Below are 25639 nucleotides of genomic sequence, written 5' to 3'. Positions count from 1 at the left end.
CAATTTGAGCCATGGTTTCAGCCAGTGTAAATGAAAGTATACCTACTCCTGCATCTCAGCCATTCTTACCTGGGCAAAGGTTTTATATCAGTGTAACCAAAACGGCTATACTTTTTTCCTCAAAAAAAAAAAAAAAAAGTTTATTTTAGAGTGAGAACATGTCATACTACTTTTAAATCTTGGAGCATTCAAGGTAAGTAGTCTTGGTACAGGATACAATCAAATCATGATACACTTCAGTGATTTTATACTGAGTCACATACTTAATATAAAGGCACACTGTACTGAATAAAAAAATAAGTGTTAAGTTCTTGACCTTTTAAATTAGAATTTTATAAAGTGCTTTTCATAAAGTCTTATATATTATAGTAATTAAGTGGATATAATTTCCTTAACAAAGGCACCTTGAAAAGTTATTGGCACATGAGATTTTGTCTGGTCTTTTTTTTTTCTTTTGATAATTTCAAAGTCTCTTCACATGTGTTCTCTTCCACTTTAAGTTTTCCTTAACAATTCATCATATGAATAGCCAGCCCTTTTAGAGAATAAGGTCAACTTTTTTTTTTTTGAAACAGAGTCTCGCTCTGTCACCCAGGCTGGAGTGCAGTGGCGTGATCTTGGCTCACTGCAGCCTCCGCCTCCCGGGTTCAAGCAATTCTCCTGCCTCAGCCTCCCAAGTAGCTGGGACTACAGGCGTGCACCGCCACACCCGGCTAATTTTTTTATTTTTTTTAGTAGAGACAGGGTTTCACCATGTTGGCAGGATGGTCTTGATCTGACCTCGTGATCTGCCCGCCTTGGCCTCCCAAAGTCCTGGGATTACAGGCATGAGCCACTGCACCCGGCCGAGAATAAGGTAAACTTTAACTTGGCACTGTAAAGGTCAATTTTCAGGCAGTCTTAGAGTTTAGCAATTTCTCTAGTGTATAAACTGATTCTTAACGATTTAAAGAAAATTATATTCAAGTGGCAAATTTGGAGGCAACAGGCTACTTCGGAGTCCATGATATGAGATGGCGTTTTAAATACATGTTTTATCTTCAAGGTTTTCAGCTGTTTTCTCTGGACCATCTGGATATAAGTTGATAGCTGTCACAGGTATGACGTCCACTTTATCCAACTGAAGAATTCCTCTGAAATAGAAAGTGATTAATTACTATCAAAATTAAATGTTTCCTCTGCCTGTAGTTTGATAGTGAGAAAAGGCTACTTCAAGGTTATAATATACACCTAAGGTTAGGTGCTTTTGCTACATTCTATTTAAAAATTCATAGTGGTTGTACAAACTGAGCCCAAAGTCACTTTAACCAAACTGGCTGAGAGAATAGAAAGGCATCGAGGAAGTTCATTATTTCCTATTTTAGGGAAGAATAGGGTAAGTATAGATCTCCAAGGCAGAGTTAGGTTCCTAGATACACCCAGGCTGAGCAAAAAGCCTAAGCCTAAGCCTCTCTCTAAACAATACTCACCACCACAACACAACCTTAGGTCTTTAGATAGTGTTGCTCTTTTTGTTACTTAAAATCCCTGACCAGAGAGTACGTCTTTGGATTGAATCTAGGACCCTGCATTGTAAATTCAGTGTTATTCTAATAAGAACATCAACGGGGGTTAGTTGTTTATAGAACCAAACAGATTCTAAAGTTCACAGGGGAGTAACTGCAAGAACAGCCATAAGATTTTTTTTAAAAGAACAATGGGGAGAAGACAAAGTTGTCTTAAGTAGCTCTCAAAGGTTTTATTAAAACATGATAGTAGGCCAGGTGTAGGGGCTCACACCTATAATCCCAGCACTTTGGGAGGCCAAGGCGGGCAGATCACTTGAGCCCAGGAGTTCAAGATCAGCCTGGGAAACATGGCGAAACCCCATCTCTACTAAAAATAGAAAAAATTAGCTGGGCATGGGACACCTGCAGTCCCAGCTAGCTATTCAGGAGGCTGAGGTGGGAGGATCACTTGAACCCGGGAGGTGGAGGTTGCAGTGAGCCGAGATCGTGCCACTGCACTGCCGCCTGGGTGACAAAGTTAGCCCCTGTCTCAAAAACAAAAACAAAACATGAGAGTAATTAAAACTGTGCTACTGGCACAGGAATAGACAAATAGATCACTAGGACAGAAAATAGTCCAGAAAAAGACTAACATATATGGAAATTTAGTTTATAATAAGGTAACATTCTAAGTCAATGAGAAATTACTAATGGAAAAATGGCCTCTGTCTGGGAAACAAAATGAGAACTCTAGCTTTAAAAGTATACAGAAAAGTAATGCTAAAAAATAAATTTTGGCCGGGTGCAGTGGCTCATGCCTGTAATCCCAGCACTTTGGGAGGCTGAGGTGGGTGGATCACCTGAGGTCAGGAGTTCGAGGCCAGCCTGGCCAACATGGTGAAACCCTGTCTCTACTAAAAATTACATAAATTAGCCAGCTGTGGTGGTGCACGCCTGTAATCCCAGCTACTCGGGAGGCTGAGGCAGGAGAATCTCTTGACCCCAGGAAGTGGAGGTTGCAGTGAGCAGAGATTGTGCCACTGCACTCTAGCCTGGGCAACAAAGCGAGACTCTGTCTCAAATATATAAATAAATAAATAAATAAATTTTAAGAAAATATAATGGCTGGGCACAGTGGCTCATGCCCTTAGTAATCCCAGCACCTTTGGAGGCTGAAGCAGGAGGACTGCTTGGGCCCAAGGAGTCCAGCCTGGGCAACAAAGTGAGACCCTGTCTCTACACAAAATAAATTTTTTTTTTTAAAAATGGCTGGGCACGGTGGCTCACGCCTGCAATCCCAGCACTTTGGGAGGCCGAGACGGGTGGGTCACTTGAGGTCAGGAGTTCGAGACCATCCTGGCCAACATGGTGAAACCCATCTCTACTAAAAATACAAAAATTGGCCAGGCATGGTGGCGGGCGCCTGTAATCTCAAGCTATTCAGGAGGCTCAGGCATGAGAATTGCTTGAAACCAGGAGGTGGAGGTTGCAGCAAGCCAAGATCACACCACTGCACTCCAGCCAGGGCAACAGAGCAAGACTGTGTCTCAACAACAACAACAACAACAACAACAACAACGAATTAGCCAGGGATGGTGGCAAGTGCCTGTAGTCCCAGCTACTTGGGAGGCTGAGGCAGGAGGATCGCTTGAACCCAGGAGGTCAAGGCTGCAGTGGGCCTTGATAGCACTGCCACTGTACTCCAGCCTGGGCAACAGAACAAAACCCTGTCTTTAAAAAACAAAAAACAAACAAAAAAGGCCCCATAATTTTAAGATAGGAAAGTCTGGCCTACTTAGTAGGCAAAATAAAAACCCTACATGCTGTAAAGGAATAACATGAATTACTTAGGCCTTGAATTTAAAGCTTTTGTATGATGAGATACCATAAATAAGCAAAAGACAAACGATAGGCTGGGATTAGTAAAAAAATCTGCAATGTGCATTACATATGTATAACAGACAAAAGAGCTCCTATATACTAATAGTTACAAAATGCCAACACAATTGAAAAATGGCCAAAGGCTCTACGTAAGCAAGTCATGAGAGAATCATATATAGCCAATTATCACAAAGATGTTGAACCCACCCAGACCTAAACTAGCAAAGATGCTAGTAAGATGAAAATGCAAATTAAGATGAATTACATTTTTAGTAGCAAAACCAAAAAAGATTATCATCAGGTTGTAAGGAGTTAATACAATTACTTGTGACACAGTAATTTTACTTTTAGGAATCTATTCTACATAAATACACAGGTGCAAAGAAATATATGTGCAAGGATGTATACTAGAACATTATTGGGATTAACATGAAATTGGAAATTACCTAAATGTTAGAGGAATGGTTATACTAAGGTATATCTATACTGTGGAACACCTGTGATATTATGACTTGTAAGTTCCTCTGGCTTCCTGGAACAGCTCCTAAAATCCTTAAATCTCCAAAGTGGTAAGTATCTTTTGGATGCTAATGATGACTGATGGCTGGGGGATCCTGGATAGCCTCAACAGGGGAGCTGGTTGCCAGGGGTATCAACCATGAGATCAGTCCCATCCCCCAACCTTGGGGAAGGGAATGGGGTACTGAAGGTTGAGTTGATCACCAGTGACCAATGATGTAATCAATCATGCCTGTGTGATGAAACCTGCAAAAGAACCCAAAAGGACTAGCTTTGGAGAGCTTCTGGATAGCTGAACACACAGAGGTATGGGACCTGGATAGAGGTGCACCTAGGGAGGGCAGGGAAGCTCTGAACCCCTCTCCCCCTCCCCATGTCTTGCCCTATGCACTTCTTCCATCTGCCTCTTCATGTTTCCTTTGTAATAAACCAGTAAGTGGAGGTGTTTCCCTGAGATCTGTGAGCCGCCCCAAAGACATCCCAAGCAAATTAATCAAACCCAAAGAGGAAGTCATGGCAACCTCTTTATACCCAGCTGGTCAGAATCACACATCACAACCTGGGGCTTACAACTGGCATCTGAAGGGGGGCAGTCTTGTGGAACTCAGCCCTTAGCCTGTGGGATCTGACGCTGTGTCCAGGTGGAAAGTGTCAGAACTGAACTGAATTAGAGGACACCCAGCTGGTGTCCACTGGAGAATCGGTTATTGGTGGTGAAAAATCCCCACACACGTATTGGTGCCCAAACGTGAAGTACTCCAGAGTGTCAGAGTAGGAAAAACCAAAGTATTTTTCCTATGCTTTGGTTTTTCCTATCTCCTTTAGAACTATGCAGCCATAAAAAGAATAGGTAAGCTATACATAATTATGACATGTCAGTTAAAAATAATATTAAGGGCTGGGCATGGTGGCTGATGCCTGTAATCCCAGAACTTTGGGAAGCCAAGGTGGAAGGACTGCTTGACCCCAGGAGTTTGAGACCAGCCTGGGCCAACCTGGCCTCTACAAAAAATAAATTTAAAAAATTAGCTGGGCATGGTGACACACACCTTAGTCCTAGCTACTCAGGAGGCTGAGATGAGAGGATCACTTGAGTCTTGGGAGATTGAGGCTGCAGTGAGCCACGACTGAGCCACTGCATTCCAGCCTGGGTGTCAAGGTGAGACCTTGTCTCAAAAATAAGTAATAAAAAATAAAATAGAATTAAAATAACTAAGGGGACAAAAAAGAATATATGTAGTGATAAGAAAAGATCTTAGGTCTATGGTTCCCAAACTGCACTGAGGTCCCTGGGTTGGTGAGCAAACTCACAGAGGCACCACAGAATAATATAAATTTTCAAGAGACTTCATGTGTAATATTACCTTGAGGTTACTTCATGCTTTTAACATTAGATTGCAAAACATTCAATGAAGTCAATCTTTCCAAAGCTGGGTTTTGGTGGTGCTAGATTTGGAAAGTTTTTCCCCTCCAAACCTCATGTTAAAATTTAATCCCCTATGTTGGAGGTGTGGCCTAATAGGAAGTGTTTGGGCCATGAGGACAGATCCTTCATGAACAGATTAATGCCCTCTCTGGAGGGGAAGGGAATGAGTTCTCATTATTCATTCCCTGGAGACCTGGTTGTTAAAAAGAGCCTGACACCCCCCTGCTGTTCCTCTTGCTTCCTTTCTTGATATGTGATCTCTGCACATGCTTTGCCTTGCGATGCTGCTGAGTGGAAGCAGCCTGAGGACCTCACCAGAAGCCCAGCTGATGGCAGCACCATGCTTCTTGTACAGCCTACACGGTTCTTGCAGAACCATGAGCTAAATAAATAACCTCTTTTCTTTATAAAGTAACCAGCCCAGGTATTACTTTATAAGCAACACAAAATGGCTTAACACAGGTGGTTACTATGATAAAAAGCAAATACTGTACAAAACTTAACACTGAACAAGAAATGAGGATGCCAATTTCCAGTCTGATGCCAAGATATGAGGTATTGTGTAGTGCTCTATAGGCACTCACATCCCATTAGTATTTCTTAAATTAGTAATTTAAGAACAAAATTGCTGGGCGCGGTGGCTCACGCCTGTAATCCCAGCACTTTGGGAGGCCAAGGCAGGGGGCTCACGAGGTCAGGAGATCAAGACCATCCTGGCTAACACAGTGAAACCTCGTCTCTACTAAACATACAAAAAATTAGCTGGGCGTGGTGGTGGGCGCCTGTAGTCCCAGCTACTTGGGAGGCTGAGGCAGGAGAATGGCATGAACCCGGGAGGTGGAGCTTGCAGCAAGCCGAGATTGTGCCACTGCACTTCAGCCTGGGTGACAGAGTGAGACTCTGTCTCAAAATAAATAAAAAATAAAAAATAAAAATAAAAATAAAAATCTTTAAATTTGTCTTTTGGCCTAAGTATAGGGGCATTAAAAAAATTTACTGGCACACTAAGGATACTGTAAACCAAGAAAGTTTGGGAAACCTGTGTCTTAAGTGAAAAATGCAATGTAGAACAATTAACAATCTGAGTTGATAAATAATTATGATTATCTAGTGTACATTTACCTTAATACATAGAATTTGGATTAAAATGTCAACTCAGTTGACAATGACTACCTCTAGGTAGAATAAGAATTGAAGAACAGAGAAGGGATACTTTCAGTTCATTGCTCTCTATAGTTCTGTATTAAATCCTTTTCTACCAGGAAGTATCTGCAGTACAACTGCAAATTTGGTTTTTAATTTTATATTGCATCTGTTCCTGCAGAGAAACCCATAACAAAACAATGGCAAAAGAAAAAGAAAAACATTACAACACCGTTTTCTATGCAGGTATACATAATAAAGTTCAAAAAAGTTTGGAACTTCCTGGCAGCCAAAGGGGAAAGAAATCTGTTAAACTATAGAATTTTTATTACAGGTCAAGCATCCCTAATCCAAAATCCAAAATGCTCCAAAATCCAAAACTTTTTGAGTGCCAACATGATACTTAAAGAAAATGCTTGGCCAGGCACAGTGGTTCACACCTGTAATCCTAGCACTTTGGGAGGCCAAGGCAGGAGGACAACTTGAGGCCAAGAGTTCAAGACCAACCTAGCCAACATAGCAAGATCCCCATGTCTCTCTCTCTCTCTCTCTCTATATATATACATTTATAAATATTTATATAAAATATATACAAGTATTATATATATATTTCCATATATGCAAAGGAAATGCTCCCAAGAGCATTTTGGATTTTGGATTGAGGATGCTCAACCAGTAAGTATAATGCAAATGTTCAAAAATTCCAAAAAAATCTGAAATCTGAAACACTTTTGGTTCTAAGCATTTTGGATAAGGATATTTCTATATCAGAAAGGAATGGGAATGCCAATTCAGTGGAAATGTAAACTAAGAGGTGGGAGGGGCAACTAATATTTCTTTACTCTGCAGGTGCTTTGCTTGCTTCATGACTTTGACTTTCAACAATCCTTCAAGGGAGGCATTAGTTCATCATTACACCTGAAGAAGTCGGAGGTTCAAAGACCTCACAACAAGCAAGTGGAAAAGTAAATGTTCAAATTAGGTCTTCTTTTCCAAAAATCCTGTTACATAACAGTATAATGCAATGTAGCTAAGCCAAGAACTGTGGTCATCTGCATTGAGATTTGTTTCTGTTAAGATAATTAAAATGACTAATGGGCCAGGTGCAGTGGCTCACGCCTGTAATCCCAGCATTTTGGGAGGCCGAGGCGTGACCCACCTGATCCACCTGAGGTCAGGAGTTCGAGACCAGCTGGGCCAACGTGGAAAAACCCCGTCTCTACTAAAAATACAAAAATTAGCCAAGCAAGGTGGCGCATGCCTGTAATCCCAGCTACTCGGGAGGCTGAGGCAGGAGAATCACTTGAACCCAGGAGGCAGAGGTTGCAGTGAGCCAAGATCATGCCACTGCACTCCAGCCTGGGTGATGGAGTGACATTCCATCTCAATAAATAAATAAAATAAAATAAAATAAAACGACTGATTTAACTTGAAAAAATACTAACAATAATTCATTTTAAATTTTATAATTGACTAAAAAATATACAAAAGGAAGTCAAAGTCAGTCTCTCCACCTCTGCTCTCATTCCCACTCATTAGAGATAATTTGTTTTCTCATTCCAGAAATTTTCTATGCATTTATATACACATAATACTTTTGTTTTACCTAAATGTGATCATACTGCTTTGCCATATTTCCCCCCACATAATAGATTTTGGACTTATTCAGCCAGAGAAAATCTCATTAGACCTCACTGATATACAGTTAAGAGGGCTTTTATTTTGCTTTTACTTTTTTTTTTTTTTTTTTTGAGAGGGAGTTTTGCTCGTTTCCCAGGCTGGAGTGCAATGGCGCGATCTCGGCTCACCACAACCTCCGCCTTCCAGGTTCAAGCGATTCTCCTGCCTCAGCCTCCCGAGAAGCTGGGACTACAGATGGGTGCCACACACCCAGCTAGTTTTTATTTTTATTTTTTGAGATGAAGTCTCACTCTGTCGCCCAGACTGGAGTGCAGTGGTGCAATCTCGGCTCACTGCAACCTCTGCCTCCCGGGTTCAAGTGATTCTCCTGCCTCAGCCTCCTGAGTAACTGGGACTACAGGCGCCTGCCACCACGGCTGGCTAATTTTTGTATTTTTAGTAGAGACAGGGTTTCATCATATTGGCCAGGCTGGTCTCAAATTCCTGACCTTGTGATCCGCCCGCCTCGGCCTCCCAAAGTGCCAGGATTACAGGCATGAGCCACCAGGTCCAGGCTAATTTTTTTTTATTTTTAGTAGAGATGGGGTTTCACCATGTTGGCCAGCATGGTCTCGATCTCTTGACCTCATGATCCACCTGCCTTGGACTCCCAAAGTGCTGGGATTACAGCCATGAGCCACCGTGCCCAGCCTATTTTGCTTTTATTTTCTATTACAAACAATGCTGCAATGAATATCCTGCTTGTCTACTGAAATTAACTACATTTTAAACTGATACTCTGGGGTTGAAAATACATCATGAAGTCCTCGGGTTTTGTTCACCTCTGATCATACAGTTGCATTTTCCATTATATGTATTTGTTTCCTTCCTCTGCTACTAGATTTTAAGTTTTTAGCAGAGTTTGTCTTACTTACATCTGAATCTCTCCAAGAATGTCTTGATCACAATAGCTATTCAATAAATGTGTTTCAATTTTGCTAACATTGGAAGATGAGCTAGAAAAACAGTAGGTGTTATTTTCCCTCCCATTTGTCTTACCCTTTCTAATTTTTATATTTTCTATTCTAAAACATAGCAAATATGTCTCACTTTTTAATCATTAAAAATACTAACATTTCAAAAATAAGAAATACTTACTTGTATTCAGAAACCGGGAAAAACACCTTTAAGATGGTTATTACCACAGCTGCTCCTGTAATTCCAACCACCATGATGTTCAAAAACTGAAAGAATACTGGGAAAACACTGCTCCAGAACCTACACAGATCTTTCCTAAACTTTTCCATCCACTGACACATTACCTGAAAAAGGAATTTCGATTAGATATGCAAGTTGCATCGATCTCTAAGAATAAACTTTAAATTTTTTAATGTTTTAGCTTTGGGATGATAAAAATATTCTATATTTTGATTGTGCTGGTAGTTACATGGGTGACTACATTTGTCAAAACTAATTGTATATTTTAAATGGTGATTTTATTTTAGAATGTACCTCAATGAAGTTACTTACAACTTTAAAAATTATGTTCTAACAATACAAGCACAAAAATGTTAATAGCCTGTAAAATTATTTATATTGTTTTCTAACTACAAATCAAGTGAAAATAATTGCTAATTGACAAGAGATTCGTTAGGCTAGTCCATTATAAACGAAATGGAGCAGAGTCAACTGTTTCCAGTACCTAGAGCACAAGAGAAGGAAGAGAAAGACAAACATATTAGAAAATTTTAGAATACATGGGAAGTTCACTGTGTACAAAACATGTTTCTATACTTTAAGAGCGAGAGCAGAACTTAAGGTCGGCACTGATGGCACGGACTATGAAGACAGTCTGCTCTGGGGCTGAGCTGCTAAGGGAGGTGAGGTAGACAGGGTAAAGGTGCTACAGTCCAGACTGCTGAAGTGACCTCAAATATGCAAGCCTGACCTTCAGTGAGAACTACTACTCCTTTAATACCAACCATAGACCCTGCTCATTTAAAATGAATTTTGGGTAGGGGGTCTACTTAATATACAGAGAGATATCGGGATACTCTCTGAACCCATGGATATATTCCTGGTAAGCAGCATAAATGTCACAGGTAACACCTGAGAAATTAGTAGGTGCCAATGCATATTTATATGTAGTACCCAACTTATTTAATCCTTGTAACAACTTCATGAGATACTACTTTACACTGCTATTCAGATTAAGTGGGTGCCCCATTGTACAGATAAAGAAACTGAGGGTAGAGAGATTAAGTGCCCCAAAGTGGGAGTACGGGGAAATAAAGAGTAATTATCGGCCGGGGATGGTGGCTCATGCCTATAATCCCAACACTTTGGGAGGCCAAGATGGGCGGATCACTTGAAGTCAGGAGTTTGAGACCAGCCTGGCCAACATGGTGAAACTCCATCTCTACTAAAAATACAAAAATTAGCTGGGCGTGGTAGCGTGTGCCTGTAATCCCAGCTACTCAGGAGGCTGAGGTGGGAGAATCACTTGAACCCAGGAGGTGGAGGAGTAAGCCGAGATCACACCACTGCACTCCAGCCTAAGTGACAGAGTGAGACTCCATCTCAAAGAAAAAGAAAAAATTTGTTCAAGATCACACAACTAGTCAGCGGCAGAACCAGGTTTCAAACCTGGGCAGGCTGACTCTAGGAAGTATATTCTCAACCACCTGAGCTGAATCACTGGGCAAGATCCTGGGGGCACAATGCACATGTGTGTATGCGAGGTAGCGGGTTCAGAATAAACACAGAAATCTGGATATGAGAAATAACTGTGGAATTTATAATTCCAACCAAATGAAATCCAGCACCTTGATAATCATGATCTGACTACAATATTATTAAACAAAGCTCGAAGAGGAAAATAGGAATACTAAAAATATCACATTAAGACCAAGATGAGTCCATTATCACCAATGCTCTACAGTTCCATTCTTCAGGATTTCCACTCCATTTTAAATGCTAGGGTCGATTTTCTTCATCTTAACCATGAATGCTTATGATAACACCAAATACTTGATTTACCTTATATGAAGATGGCGGCTCTGCTCTGAGAGGAGTTTCAGGTAACTTGCCAGGTAAAACATCTTCATCTACAGTGGTTTCCACATTCCTGATAAGATACTGGCTAGTGGTTTGCAGTGAACTAACACTTTCTACCCAGGAGAAAGAGCAACATTACCAAAATGCTGGTGTCTTATCCTACTAGTCCTAAGATTACGATACCAATAGCATTTAGGACAGTAAGAACACATATTTTACCATGGGAGAAAAAATTAACACATCTGAATGTTCACTGATTTAAATGTCAGAAGAGAACTATAAACTAAGACACGTATAAGGAGCTAAAGCAGTTATGATTCTGTCACATAGAAAGCCAAAATTTTAGAAGTTCTATGTTTCTGTGAAAAAATGAATAGTTCTTCCTCTGAATGAACCTTTACAATAGTCTTATTACATATTTTGTGATCAGTACCCAGAGTAAGAGTGAGTAATTACTGAAAAATGTCACTATGCAACCAGCACTGATCACATTCTACTAATGCTCAAAATAGAGTCCTAAAGTCCTTAAATGGACATATGAAGCAATACATGTTATGAAGCATTTTTTTAAACAAGCTCATTTCCAAACATATTAACTATTAAAGATAAATAGCAACTTTTGCAAACAGTGTAAAAAATAACAAAGTTTAAGAGTATATAGAGCTACCAACTAAATAAATAATCTCCTTAATACTTTAAATAATGGTCTTTTAAGTTACCTTTTTTGGAGAGGTTAGGAAGGGTAAATAAAATGTCACTGTCTCGAGAAATAGAGTAGAGCATGCTTTCTTCCAAAGGGAGGGTATAGTTTGAATGTCTGAGTACTCCCCGGTTCTTAACTAAAATATCAATTTCAGTGACATCCTTTTGCTGAACCTGTGAAAGAAAATATAATTATTCTTTATTTTAAATAGTAGCACAGCCCCATAAAAATTTAAAAGCAAATTTTCCTCCCAGATTTATATAACTAAAACATGTGTCCTATTCAGACAATTACTCTTTTTTTTTTTTTTTTTTTTTGAGATGGAGTTTCGCTCTTGTTGTTGCCCAGGCTGGAGTGCAATGGTGCGATCTCAGCTTGCCGCAACCTCCGCCTTCTGGGTTCAAGCGATTCTCCTGCCTCAGCCTCCCGAGTAGCTAGGATTACAGGCATGCGCCACCATGCCCAGCTAACTTTGTATTTTTAGTAGAGACAAGGTTTCTCCATGTTGGTCAGGCTGGTCTAGAACTCCTGACCTCAGGTGATTCGTCCACCTTGGCCTCCCAAAGTGCTGGGATTACAGGTGTGAGCCACCATGCCCAGCTAACAATTACTATTTATTTCCCCGTACTCCCACTTTGGGGCACTTAACTTGCAACTTTAATAATATTCCTGTCCTGCTTTAGCACTTACTATTATAAGCTTAATCTCGATTCTACTTCATTTACACACAGAGACTTCATTTACCATAGAGGAAATGGTAGCAGAACTATGAGCCAAATTGAATCTCTTTGCTTACTTTCTATTTAATAATGTCTGTACATTTTAAAGTGATACAAACATGTATGAATATGGGAAATTTTAAAAATACATTTCAAATGCTAAAATAAATATACAAAAATTCTAAATAATTGGATATAGGCAACATTAGGCACCTTCCTTATCAAGTCGGAAACAAATAAAATAACTGAACACATGCATAATATCTAGCACAAATCTAAATATCATTTAATTCCCAATTAATAAACATACTATCTTACTTGTTTTCCATCAATCTCTACTACCTCTTCTTGAATGACAATTAGTTGCAAACTGGAACCAGATGTCATAGGCCACTCATGAACTAAAATCCTTACACTGACAATTCCAAAATATTCTTTTTCCTCCAAATTTTCAAGATTTTCATTCTTCACTATAAAAAAAAAAAGTAGTGACACCTTTGAACAAAAATTACCACCAAATCTGTTACTGAGTTTGATTATTTTGATGACATTTACATGGAACAAGACAGTTGTAAACCAATTTCTTTGGCTTTCTTCATCCCTGACCTCAATGCTGTTTCAGATTTATTAAAAACAAAGACAATCTGACAAATCTTTATGACTGCTTACACTCATTTGAAAGGGTAAAATGTGTTGATCTTTAGACTTTGTATGAAATACCACACTAGCAACATCTTTCCCATTCTTTTTTTTTTTTTTTTTTGAGATGGAGTCTTGCTCTGTCGCCCAGGCTGGAGTGCAGTGGTGCCACCTTGGCTCACTGCAACCTTTGCCTCCTGGGTTCAAGGGATTCTCCTGCCTCAGCCTCCCAAGTAGCTGGGTTTACAGGCTTGCACCACCATGCTCAGCTGTTTTTTTGTATTTTTAGCAGAGACAGGGTTTCACCATATTGGCCGGGCTGGTCTTGCTAACTCCTGACCTCAAGTGATTCACCCACCTCGGCTGCCCAAAGTGCTGGGATTACAGGCATGAACGACCACGCCTGGCCCATCTTTCCTATTCTTTTATACAGGTTGGCAATGAGGAACCAACATGGCACAACTATAAAGCCAGCCAGAAGATACAGCCAATCCCATGTTTTAACATAATAAGCACATACATTCATCCATCCACAAAATCCTGTGAGAGAAGATGCCCAAGCAGTAAGAACATTGAGTTTTTTTTATCAATCCTTTCCCCGATTAGTGACTCATTACTATTAGAGAGAGCAGGAATGGGGAAAGAGGGTGGGGGAGGCCTGTCATTTCTCTCTGGTAATCGATAATGGGGTAGGACTAGCTATTGTCCATGTTCTTCTCTAGCTAGGAAACCTCTACTCCTGCTCCAGTAGAAACGGGGTGTAGTAGCTGCAGCTGGTTTACAGAGCCAACAGCTACTCTATTAAGGTACAAGTGCTATCGAAAAAGATAAAACAACATACACCAATGCACCTGTCACAGATGGAGCATTTTATTTCTATCCCTCAAATAATCTGAAGATTTTTGCCAAACAGGAATCCAGATATACAATCTGAATGCACACCCAGCTGTTTAGTCTGATTCTGTGCATCTATAGGGCTACTTCCTTTGTCTGGAATATCTCAATATCTAGTTCATTAACTACTTACTATTACAAGATATACCTACCTATTCTCCCCTGCTTTAGTCCCCGCCTCCAAACCATTCAGACAACATGCCAGGCTCGTCTCACTGTGACGTGGTTTTCAGTCCACAGCCTCCTGCTCACACACCTTTAGTGGCACTTCTGTGAAGTTCCCGGTCCTCTCACTGGTCTTCCTCAGGCTCCTCATCTGGCCCCTCGCTGCTCCTCTCTCTAGTGTGCCTAATCCTTCATGCCCTTTGAAAAGCACCACTGTCAAAGGTACCCCCTCTCTCATGGTCCATCCCCGTGTTTTAACTGACCATTACCACCCGTGGGTCTCCTTCGTGGAACAGCAGGCGCTGTGTCAGCATGTCCGTAAGCCCAAAGACTAAGGTACAGGAGACTCAATGGGTGAGAAAATGCAGTCATAAAAATACACCCAAGTGGCAATTCTTCAGCCTGCAAATTTGGTACCTGATATAGTTTGGATGTTCCCCGCAAATCTCATGTTGAGATGTAATTCCCAATGTTGGAGGCGGGGCCTGGTGGGAGATGTTTGGGCCATGGGGGCAGATCCCTCATGGCTTGGGGTTACGGCACCCCACTGCCACTCTCGCTCTGTCTTGCTCCTGCTCTGCCATGTGAGATACTGGCTCCCCCTTTGCCTTCCACCATGAGTAAAAGCTTCCTGACGCCTCCTTAGAAGCTGAGCAGATGCTGGTGCCATGCTTCCTGTACAGCCTGCAGAACCATGAGCCAATTAAACCTCTTTTCTTTATAAATTACCCAGTCTCAGGTATTTCTTTATAGCAATGTGAGAAGAGCCTCATACAGTACCTCTAATACAGCGTAAAATTAAATAAAAAACAACAAAGCCCTTCATATTGACTTCCTTACTGTGGTAGGCGGCTTTCAAAAATGCCCCTCAATGACCCTTGCCTCTAAGGAGTCAGACATTTCTGCAATTCCTCCCTCAAGTGGGCTGGACCTAGTGACTAGTCAGTTAGTTACCTATCTATCTATCGATCTATGAATGATTTTTTTTTTCTTTTTTTGTTCTTTTGAAAGAGACAGCCTTGCTATCTTGCCTAGGCTGGTCTTGAACTCCTGGCCTCAAGTGATCCTCCAGCCTTAGCCTCCCAAATAGCTGGGATTACAGGCATGAGCCAATGCACACAGCCTAGTGACTCGTTTCTAACAAACAGAGCATAGCCCAAGTGATGGAATGTTACTGTCACAATTAGATTATTAATGGCTATGACTTCTGTCTTGCTAGTACTCTTTTTCTTACTGGCAGTCTCTCTTGTCCTCTCAATGATGAAGCTAGTTGCCACGTTGTGAGATGCTCTATGGGGAGCTTCGTGTGACAAGGAACTGAGGAAGACCTTCAACCAACATCTGGTGAGGAACTGAGGCCTCAGTTCAAGAGCTCAGAAGGAACTGACTCCTGCCAACAACCACATGAGTGAGCTGGGAAGCAGATTTTTCCCAGCTGAGCCCTGACGTGATGGCAGCCTTTTGAGAACCACAGGACCCCGCTAAGCCAAGCACAGATTCTCGACCTACAGAAACTATGAAATAATAAATATTGTCTTAGGCCACTGATTTCTGGGTTAAACTGTTATGCAGCAATAAACAAATACACCAACTAAAGAAAAAGTTTCTTTAAAGAATTAAAGAAGATTTGTTGTTGTTGCTGCATTTAATGTTTTGAAGATTCTTGCTGTAACTGGGTAAGATGAGCATTTATTTCAGTTATCATAGAAACAAACTCAGTGCAATGACTGGGATGACTAAAAGATGGCCATAAGAGAGGAGACAGGCTGTATTCCACGTCCAATTCCCAGTAAATACAACAACAAAAGAATTATTATTTCAGTAGTACTAGCACTTCCTTTCTTAGCTACCATGGATCAGCTTGCAGCACACCAACCCTCTTGCAATGAACCACTTGCAAAGAACTGCTAGAAAAGATGTAAAAAATACACACCCACACATACACACAAAACCTACATCTGTGTAGAGGCATCAGAAGCTAAAGACAGCCAGCACTTGAAGGGCCAAGAAAAGAGCTCCCTGAGGTGAGTACAATATCCTGTGTGATTTCTTCCCCCAAAGGCATTTGCCAACTCCCAGACAGAACAGGTGGAGAGGTTGAAAAGCTGAGTAGAAAGCAACGACTAGGAGGCAAAAAAGCTCGACAAAGTGTCTAGCAGTCTCACCCAGCAGGGGAGAAAATGAAGTGTTTAAATGTTAAAACAAAAATGCTAAGCTATGCTTCCACAGCCAGCAAAAATAGCCTTCTAAAATGAAGGCAAAGAGATGTTTTCAGACAAATAAAACCTCAGACCATTCACTGCTAACAAACCTGTACTGAAAGAAATACCAAAGGGAATTCTTTAGGCCGAAGGAAAACGACAACCAGGGCACAATGCATGTGTGTGAGGGCAAGGCAGGAGTTGCAGAATGTACAGAGAAATAGGGATAGAAGAAATAATTTTGGAACTTGAAATTCCAACCAAATGATATAGAGTGGAGCACAGATAGGAAGGAATAAAGAGCAATGAAAAAGGTAACTATGATGGTAAACACACATGAATATTGGACTACATAAAACAATAATTATGTCACATGGGGTTTAAGAACACAAAGAGTTAAAATATATAATAATAACCCAAAGGCAAAAAGGGAATAAATGGAATTTAAGTGTTCTAAGGTTCTTGCATTGTTTGGGAAGTGATAAAAGTACAAATTTATTTATTTTTATTTTTTAAATTCATTTTTTGAGACAGGGTCTCACTCTGTCACCCAGGATGGACTACAGTGGTATAATCACAGCTTACTGCAGCCTCTATCTCCTGAGCTCAAGGGATCCTTTCACCTCAGCCTCCTAAGTAGCTGGGAAAACAAGCCTGCACCACCACACTGGGCTCATAGGTTTCCCTATGTTGCCCAGGCTGGTCTCGGACTCCCAGACTGAAGTGACCCTCCAGCTTTGGCCTCCCAAAGGGCTGGGAATACAGGCATGAGCAACCATGCCCAGCCAAAAGTACTAATCTATTGATAGCAAGGGTAACCACTAAAAGAATAGTAAAATTACGTAAAACCAAGACAGAAGGGAACTAAGATACCAAAAATAATTAACCTAGAAGAAGGCAAAGGGGGAAGAAAAAGAAACACAGAACAGTTGGGTCAAAGAGGAAACAAGATGGAGGATTTAAATCCAAATGTATCAGTAATTTTATTAATGTAAATAAGTTAAAATCCCAACTAAAAGACAGACTGACAGAAACAACAAGTGGGCCGGGCACGGTGGCTCACGCCTGTAATCCCAGCACTTTGGGAGGCCGAGGCAGGCGGATCACCTGAGGTCAGGAGTTCGAGACCGGCCTTGACCAATATGGTGAAACCCCATCTCTACTAAAAATACAAAAATCAGCCGGGCATGGTGGCGGGCACCTATAATCCAAGCTACTCGGGAGGCTGAGGCAGGAGAATCACTTGAACCCGGGAGGAGGAGGTTGCAGGGAGCCGAGATCGCGCCACTGCATTCCAGCCTGGACAACAAGAGCAAAAACTCCATCTCAAAAAAAAAAAAAAAAAATCCTATGTATATTCTTTGTATTTGCTATTTCATCCAAATAATATGGCATATTCCAATGCAACATACCTGCTTACCTTTAAACAACTAAGAAAATGTTCTACTGACATAAGGGTAGAAGAAACTGAATACTAGATAATCAGACAATTCATTTTCTTGGCTCTTGCTATCCCATTTACTACCTTTATGCACATTTTTTTTTTTTTTTTTTGAGCCAGGGTCTTACTTTGTTGCCCAGGCTGGAGTACAGTGGCGATCCTCCCACCTCTCAGGAGTAGCTGGGACTACAGGCACACACCACCACACCCAGCTAATTTATTTTTGTATTTTTTGCAGAGACAAGGTTTTACCATGTTGCCCGGGCTGGTCTCGAACTCAGGGCTCAGGCAGTTCACCCGCCTCAGCCTCCCAAAGTGCTAGAGCCGCCATGCCCCGCCTCTATGCACATTCTTACATCGTTATCTACTTACCAGAAATACAGTTTCATCAATGCTGATCTTATGGAAAATAGTGAATATGCGAGAAGCAGCCAATATAAAACAAGAACAGAGTTTTAAACACATTAGTGTTATTGTACATTCTGATAATGATCTGTGTGTGTGTTTTAGAGATGGGGTCTTGCTCTGTCACCCATGCTGGAGTGCAGTGGCATGATTATAGCTCACTGCAGCCTCAAACTCCTGGGATCAAGTGATCCTCTTGCTTCAGTGATGTATATTTTTACTTTATTTTTATTTTTTTTGTGACGGAGCCTTGCTCTGTTGCTCAGGCTAGAGTGCAGTGGCGTGATCTCAGCTCACAGCAGCCTCCACCTCCTGGGTTCAAACGATTCTCCTGCCTCAGCCTCCTGAGTAGCTGGGATTACAGGCGCACACACCACATTTTCAGTAGAGATGGGGTTTCACCATGTTGGCCAGTTTGGTCTCAAACTCCTGACCTCTCGTGATCTGCCCACCTCGGCCTCCCAAAGTGTTGGGATTACAGGCGTGAGCCACTGCGCCCAGCCTATTTTTACTTTAAAATGGAACTATATAACATCCAAAAATTGTTTTGCTAATTTAGTATTATTAAAAACAGAACATGCCAGGCACAGGGGCTCACATCTGTAATCCCAGCACTTTGAGAGGCAAGGAGGGTAAATGGTTTGAGGCTAGGAGTTCAATCAAGACCAGCCTGGCCAACATGGCGAAACCCTGTCTCTACTAAAATTACAAAAATTAGCCGGGTATGGTGGCACATGCCTGCAGTCCCAGCTACTTTGGAGGCTGAGGAATGAGAATCATTTGAACCTAGGTAGAGGTTGCAGTGAGCTGAGATCGCACCATTGCACTCCAGCCTGGGTGACAGAGCAAGACTGTCTCAAAAAACAAACAATAACAATAACAACAACAACAACAAACACACAAAAAAACAGAGCAATTATGGAAGTAATTTAGTAATACTCACCTATCAAAGTCTGACAGCTTATTCGGGTTACACCACTATTTACAGGTAAGTCGTTTACATACACCTGTCCACTCTCATAGGTTATGTTAAGAACAACCTTAAAATAAAGCAGCATATACATTAATTCCAATATTTATAAACAATAGCAAACTCTTCAAGTCAAAAAAGATTAACTAAATGAGACGTGCAAGTTAAAAAATCAAATAAGCTGCATAGCACTTAGCTAAATTATATATTAAAACCAGAAAAGGAGACAAACCTGCTGTTTAGATATGTCCCCATCATCTTTCAGTGTAGTTACATTAATTCTGATGCCGTCCTGTAAAACAAGTATTGTGTAAATTGGAAGGTGTGCATCTCAGATTGAGAACAACGTGGCTTTCTCTTTTCCCTCCAATTGTGTCTATTGTACAATCACTTATAATAGCATTCAGAGAGTTTAAAAGACCATCTTTTCCATTTTATAGCCATTTTTCCACCCTTATTTACAATTCCAATTATTTATTTATTTATTATTTATTTTTTGAGAGTCTCACTTTGTCGCCAGGCTGGAGTGCAGTACCGCGATCTGGGCTCACTGCAATCTCCATCTCCTGGGTTCAAGCAATTCTCCTGCCTCAGCCTCCCGAGTAGCTGGGATTACAGGCATGCACCACCACACCCAGCTAATGTTTGTATTTTTAGTAGAGATGGGGTTTCACCATGTTGGCCAGGATGGTCTTGAACTCCTGATCTCGTGATCCGCCCTCCTCGGCCTCCCAAAGTGCTGGAATTACAGGCGTGAGTCACCGCGCCCGGTCTAATTTTTTATAATATATACTTTTTCTATTTACTTGTGAAAAGTATCACATGAGTATATAATATGCAAATATAGAGTTTAAAAGATGAGCACTCCTGTAAGTACCACCGAGGATAAAATATAAAATATTACCCCTGCCTTGGCAGGCTCTGCATGATTGCCCTCTATCCCCCCAGAAGGAATCCTATACCCAATTCCATTTGAATCATTTCTTGCTTTTCTTTATAGTTTTACTACCTGTGTCTCTCTCTCTAAACAATATGTTGCTTAGTTTTATCTGTTTCTGAGCTTTATGTAAGTGGGATAACAGTACACATGTATTCTTCCGTAACTGTAGTTGATACTGTTGATGCACATAGCTGTAATCACAGTAGTCCATCTCTGACTACCAATTTACTTATTTATTCTACTACCCACGGACATCTGAGTTGTTTCCAACTTTTTTGCTTTTATAAATAAAGTTGCAATGACTTTTTTTTTTTTTGAGAGGGAGTCTCGCTCTGTTGCCCAGGCTAGAGTGCAGTGGCGATCTTGGCTCACTGCAATCTCCGCCTCCCGGGTTCAAGCGATTCTCCTGCCTCAGCCTTCTGAGTAGCTGGGATTACAGGCATGCATCACCACACCTGGCTAATTTTTGTATTTTTAGTAGAGACGGGGGTTTCACCACGTTGGTCAGGCTGGTTGCGAACTCCCCACCTTGTGATCCACCCACCTCGGCCTCCCAAAGTGCTGGGATTACAGGCGTGAGCCACCGCACCTGACCAAAGTTGCACTGACCCTTTCTTGAGTGTGTTTCTTATACAAGCATCTGTAATGCTCCAATTTTATTGCCTCTCAAGGTATTATCAAAAGCAGTATACACAAATATTGAAGATGACATGCTTTATATACAGAAGCAAGCACTATTTTAAGAAGTATTTACCACTGACCACAGGAACTACAATCTGTCATTTCTAAATCAAATTCTTTCCTAAGTTTATTCACAAATAGACATTGTTATTCTGGAATAAAAACAATACTCTCAAATACTTTTTCTTTGAGGTTGTATTAACTTAGAAAATAGGAAAACTGTTCATAAACATCAAAAAGAATATACAAGTATATCTGCTGGCCCTGAGTATCCTAAATACTTTATATATAATTTCCCACAAATGAGAAAATAAGACTGATGAAATTTCATGAGGTCGAGCTGATTCCAGGAATAATTTGTGAAAGAGGATTCATACCACACAAGACCAACAACATACATTTAGGGTGACTTTGGTTCACTTCCCAACTAGGAGCCTAGGAAGCTTTCCAACTAGAAATTCCTCAGAACTAGCCAGCTTTTTCCTGGCCCACCTTGATCTAGAGGGTTAGAACCAATAGTGCATCTAAAACAAATCCACATTCGATGAGCTATGAGATTGATAGCTACATTGTTTTGTGTCCAAATTCAAGTCATATGGATCTCCTTTGCAAACTAGAGAATGTATTAATTATAAACTATTATTCTTCTAACAGCCCAGAAGTAAGCCTCCAATGTTGTTCTAGGAAACCATTTTATAGCTTCTGCCTTTTAGCAGTGAACATACACTATATTGTTAGCAACTTACTGAACTTTATATATATATATATATATATATATATATATATATATATATCACCTACCTAGTAAAATTACAGAGTTTGAAAAAGACAATTAACAGACACAAGCACACTATATTTTCCAGAGAACCAAGTACAACAAAATTATTTTCTGGTCTTTCTGAATGATTTCACTGCAAAAGGGAATCACACTCCTTACTGCCCCCTGGCCAGGAGTTCAGAGCCAGGTCATATTTATTGTTCTTGAGAACTTCTGATTGAACTGGAAGTTCAGGCTCGTAAGCCAGGGTTGCATATACTTAAAAAGTGCTTGGGGACACTGAAAAGTTTCTCCCTAAAAATCTTCAATTCTTCTAATTCCTTTACTCATAGGGTGCCCACTGGGGACATAAGTGTCTTCCTAAGAATAAAGGTAATAGACAGCTGGTTTAAAATACGTCTGAGCGAAATATACAGTTATGCATACAAGAAAGTAAGTGTCCTCCGAATGCCTCTCTTTGGTGACCAAGTTATTTTAGTATTAGAAGAATTTACTATAAAGACTTTTATTTTTCGGTCGGGCATGGTGGCTCATGCCTGTAATCCTAGCACTTTGGGAGGCTGAGGCGGGTGGATCACCTGAGGTCAGGAGTTTGAGACCAGCTAGCCAACATGGTGAAACCCCGTCTCTACTAAAAATACAAAAATTAGCCAGGCATGGTGGCACGTGCCTGTAATCCCAGCTATCTGGGAGGCTGAGGCAGGAGAATCACTGGAACCCGGGAGGCAGAGGCTGCAGTGAGCCAAGATTGCACCACTGCACTGTGCAGGATGGGGGACAGAGCGAGACTTCACGTCAAAAAAAAAAAAAAAAAAAAGTGACCGGGCGCAGTGGCTCACACCTGTAATCCCAGCACTTTGGAAGGCTGAGGCGGGTGGATCACTTGAGGTCAGGAGTTCGAGACCAACCTAGCCAACATGGTGAAACCCCATCTCTACTAAAAACATAAAAAAATTAGCTGGGCGCAGTGGCGGGAGCCTGTAATCCCAGCTACTTGGGAAGCTGAGGCAGGAGAATCACTTGAACCTGAACCCAGGAGGCAGAAGTTGCAGTGAGCTGAGATCATGCCAGTGCACTCCAGCCTGGGAGACAGAGTGAGACTCTCTCTCAAAAATAAAAAACAAAAAATAAAAAAATAAAAATAAAAATACAAAAACTAGCCAGGTGTGGTGGCACGCGCCAGTAGTACCAGCTACTCAGGAGGCTGAGATAGGAGAATCACTTGAACCTGGGAGGCGGAGGCTGCAGTGAGCCGAGATCACGCCACTGCACTCCAGCCTGTGTGAGACAGAGCGAGATATTCCGTCTCAAAAAAAAAAAAAAGACTTTTATTTTTCAATCTTATGTGCAATCTTGTATTACCTCAACTTCTGACAACTGCATACATAAAAACAGAAAAATGCTTATAGTCCAATAAATCTGAGTCATCGGAAGAAGGCAGAATTTTCCTGACTTCAACCAGTTTAATTTATATCAGACTGGAAACGAGGATGGACAGATGTGATAAAGCTAGTAATGTTAAGGGTAGTCTGGTTCTGCACTGTTCAATATGGTACACACTAATCACTTGTGACTATTTACATTTACATTGATTAAAATTAAATAAAAATTTAAAAACAGTTCCTCACTGGCACTGGCCACATTTCAAGTGCTCAGTGGCCACAGCAGTCTAGTGGCTACCCACAAGGTGAGAAAAGACATAACCATCAAGGCAGAAAGTTCTACTGGACAGCACTTACACAATATGTGGGACCACTGTGAAATTCTTTCCTATTGGAAATGTTTCACAATAAGACGTTGAGAAGACTTAGATCAAGGGACTTCAGTTTCCCACAGACACAGTCCAGGTAATGAGATTCTCTTTCTAGTTGTTCAGCACTCATTTAATCTGTGAAACTTTTTGTTGTTGAGACAGGCTCTTGCTATGTTAACCAGGCTTATCATCCAACACCCAACTCTTGGTCTCAGGCAATCCTCTGGCTTTGGATTCCCCAGTAGGTGGGATTACAGGCGTGAGCCACTGCACCCAGCTTAATATGTGAATTTCCGAGTTTAGATCTGGACTTTCTGAAAGTGAAATGAAGGCCCAAGAAGGGAGAACTGAAATAGTAAAATCATCACTAAGAGCCAGCCGACAATGCAGTGTATTTTAAGCCTGCAGTCAAAATGTATTTTTTGCAGATTATATAGACGTAAACATCTCTTTGACACATAGGTGTCAATTATGAATCTTTAAAACTTGAAAAATAGGAAAATAATGTCCGTATTTCCAGAACTTTTTAGAACTATTTCACTTTTATTTGGTCCCTTGGTGCCTGTCCATCACATTCCTATTGTTTAACCAGATGCAACTGTGGTCCACATATAATTTCAGATATAGGTGGTTCTTATGGCAGGCAATGTCGTGGCTTCTTGGAATGCCCTGCAGAACTGAGACATGCTAGTCATTTTTGTACCCACGTGGGGTAATGTCATTATCCTAAAACGTTAACACTTGGTTTTTTTTGTTTTTGTTTGTTTGTTTTGTTTTGTTTTGAGCTCCCTCACCCAGGCTGGAATGCAGTGGCACGATCTCGGCTCACTGCAACCTCTGCCTCCCGGGTTCAAGCAATTCTCCTGTCTCCGCCTCCCGAGTAGCTGGGACTACAGGCACCTGCAACCACGCCCGGCTAATTTTTCTATTTTTAGTAGAGACGGGGTTTCACCTTGTTGGTCAAAGTGACACTTATCGTGCCCTTCGCCTTTGTATTTAGAGTGTTCATATTCAAGTCTTGACTAGGAAGAGGTGTACCGACATAGTTTCTTGTCATTCTCAGAACACTTGCACTTTAAAATATTCAAACTTTTCCCTACCATTCTACTGAAAAAAGGCTGATACTGGCCTAGGTAGGCACGACTCTACGGCAGGAATGGTGAGCATCAGTCACGTTTTAATGTTAGGATGCCTCGATTCTCCCACCTCAGCTGGCATCAGAAGCACCTGCAGGACTCGCCAACCCGGACTGCTGGGCCCCGCCCCCAGAGGCCGGGCTGAGTTCCCAGGGGATGCGGACACCGCCGATCGCGCCCCGCCGTGAGAACTTCTCCTCCAACATCCGACAAAAACACTACGTCGCGCGAGGGCCAGGTCTCTGCCTCTGCCCACCTGAGCCCGGCGGAGCCCCGCAGCCTCGGAACGGCGGACCCTCGCGATCGCAGGCCGAGCAGGCACAGGTGGCCTGGAAATGCGCGAAGTGGGCAACTTCCACACTTCCCGAGCACACAAACATTCCCTGCCCAAGCGCTGGCTCTACCCCGGGAAGGCGCCATTACGAAGGCCTGATCACCGGCAACCGCGCGCTTCGACGGCAAAGCCCCGTCAGGTCGCGCGCCGGCTTGGGCCGCCGGAGAGTCGGTGTGGAGTGGCTCGAGGCTCACTCACAGCGACGCAGCCCCAGTGGGTCCCTTTCCTCTTACCTCGGCCTCCCACGCCGCCCCCATTTCCTGGGGTGCTTCTCCCCACACCTCCTTAGGGGGCCCGGACCCCCGCCCCTGCCCGCCGGTGGGATGTGGGAAGCGTCAATGTGGACGGCCCGGGCCTCCCGGAGGGTCGGAGTCGTAAAGCGGCCAGCCGGGCCCGCCCTGCCCTACCTGTGGGGCTCCGGACAGCGGCGGCGGCTCGGGGGCGCCCGTCGTCAGCCAGCCGGAGGCGGGTAGCGCCACGAACAGCAGGAGCCGGAGGGCGAGCGACCCCGGTGGAGCGCCCTCCATCTTGGACAACCCGGGCAGAGGGCAGCCGCGGCCGGGAGGTGAGGGCGGAGCCGGCCCGCGGGCGGGACGGAGCTTCGGCGGGAGGGACGGGGAGGGGCGGGGAGAGGCGGGGAGGGGCGGGACGGGCCCTCCCCTCCCCGGGCGGCCGCGGAGAGGCGCGGGGACGCTCCGAGATCCGGCTCTCCTGGGAAAGGCGTTTGCGCACGCGCAGCGCCGCGCG

General features: G+C 42.3%; 1 protein-coding gene across 1 annotated transcript; it reads right to left on the bottom strand.

The window, feature by feature from the left end:
• Positions 1 to 111: 111 nt before the first annotated feature.
• GINM1 (glycosylated integral membrane protein 1) lies at positions 112 to 25639 on the bottom strand. Its single transcript, XM_034963062.3, has 8 exons — positions 25300 to 25639; positions 19503 to 19562; positions 19244 to 19340; positions 12874 to 13025; positions 11853 to 12009; positions 11116 to 11246; positions 9235 to 9398; positions 112 to 1133 (listed from the first exon to the last, which is right to left on the bottom strand). The coding sequence occupies exons 1-8, from the start codon at positions 25417 to 25419 to the stop codon at positions 1022 to 1024; spliced, it is 993 nt and encodes a 330-aa protein (XP_034818953.1). The 5' UTR covers positions 25420 to 25639; the 3' UTR covers positions 112 to 1021.

Source organism: Pan paniscus, chromosome 5 (genome assembly GCF_029289425.2).
Source record: "Pan paniscus chromosome 5, NHGRI_mPanPan1-v2.0_pri, whole genome shotgun sequence".
In the NCBI taxonomy this organism is placed as follows: Eukaryota; Metazoa; Chordata; class Mammalia; order Primates; family Hominidae; genus Pan; species Pan paniscus.
Note: the sequence above shows the minus strand (reverse complement) of the source record. Positions and strands in the feature narration are given on the sequence as shown.

Coding starts and splice junctions, on each gene's coding strand:
- GINM1 (XM_034963062.3), bottom strand. CDS start 25,419: ATGGAGGGCGCTCCACCGGGGTCGCTCGCCCTCCGGCTCCTGCTGTTC. Junction 19,563..25,299: donor CGCTGTCCGGAGCCCCACAG/GTAGGGCAGGGC, acceptor CTTGTTTTACAG/GACGGCATCAGAATTAATGT. Junction 13,026..19,243: donor AAGCTGTCAGACTTTGATAG/GTGAGTATTACT, acceptor TTTTTTTTATAG/TGAAGAATGAAAATCTTGAA.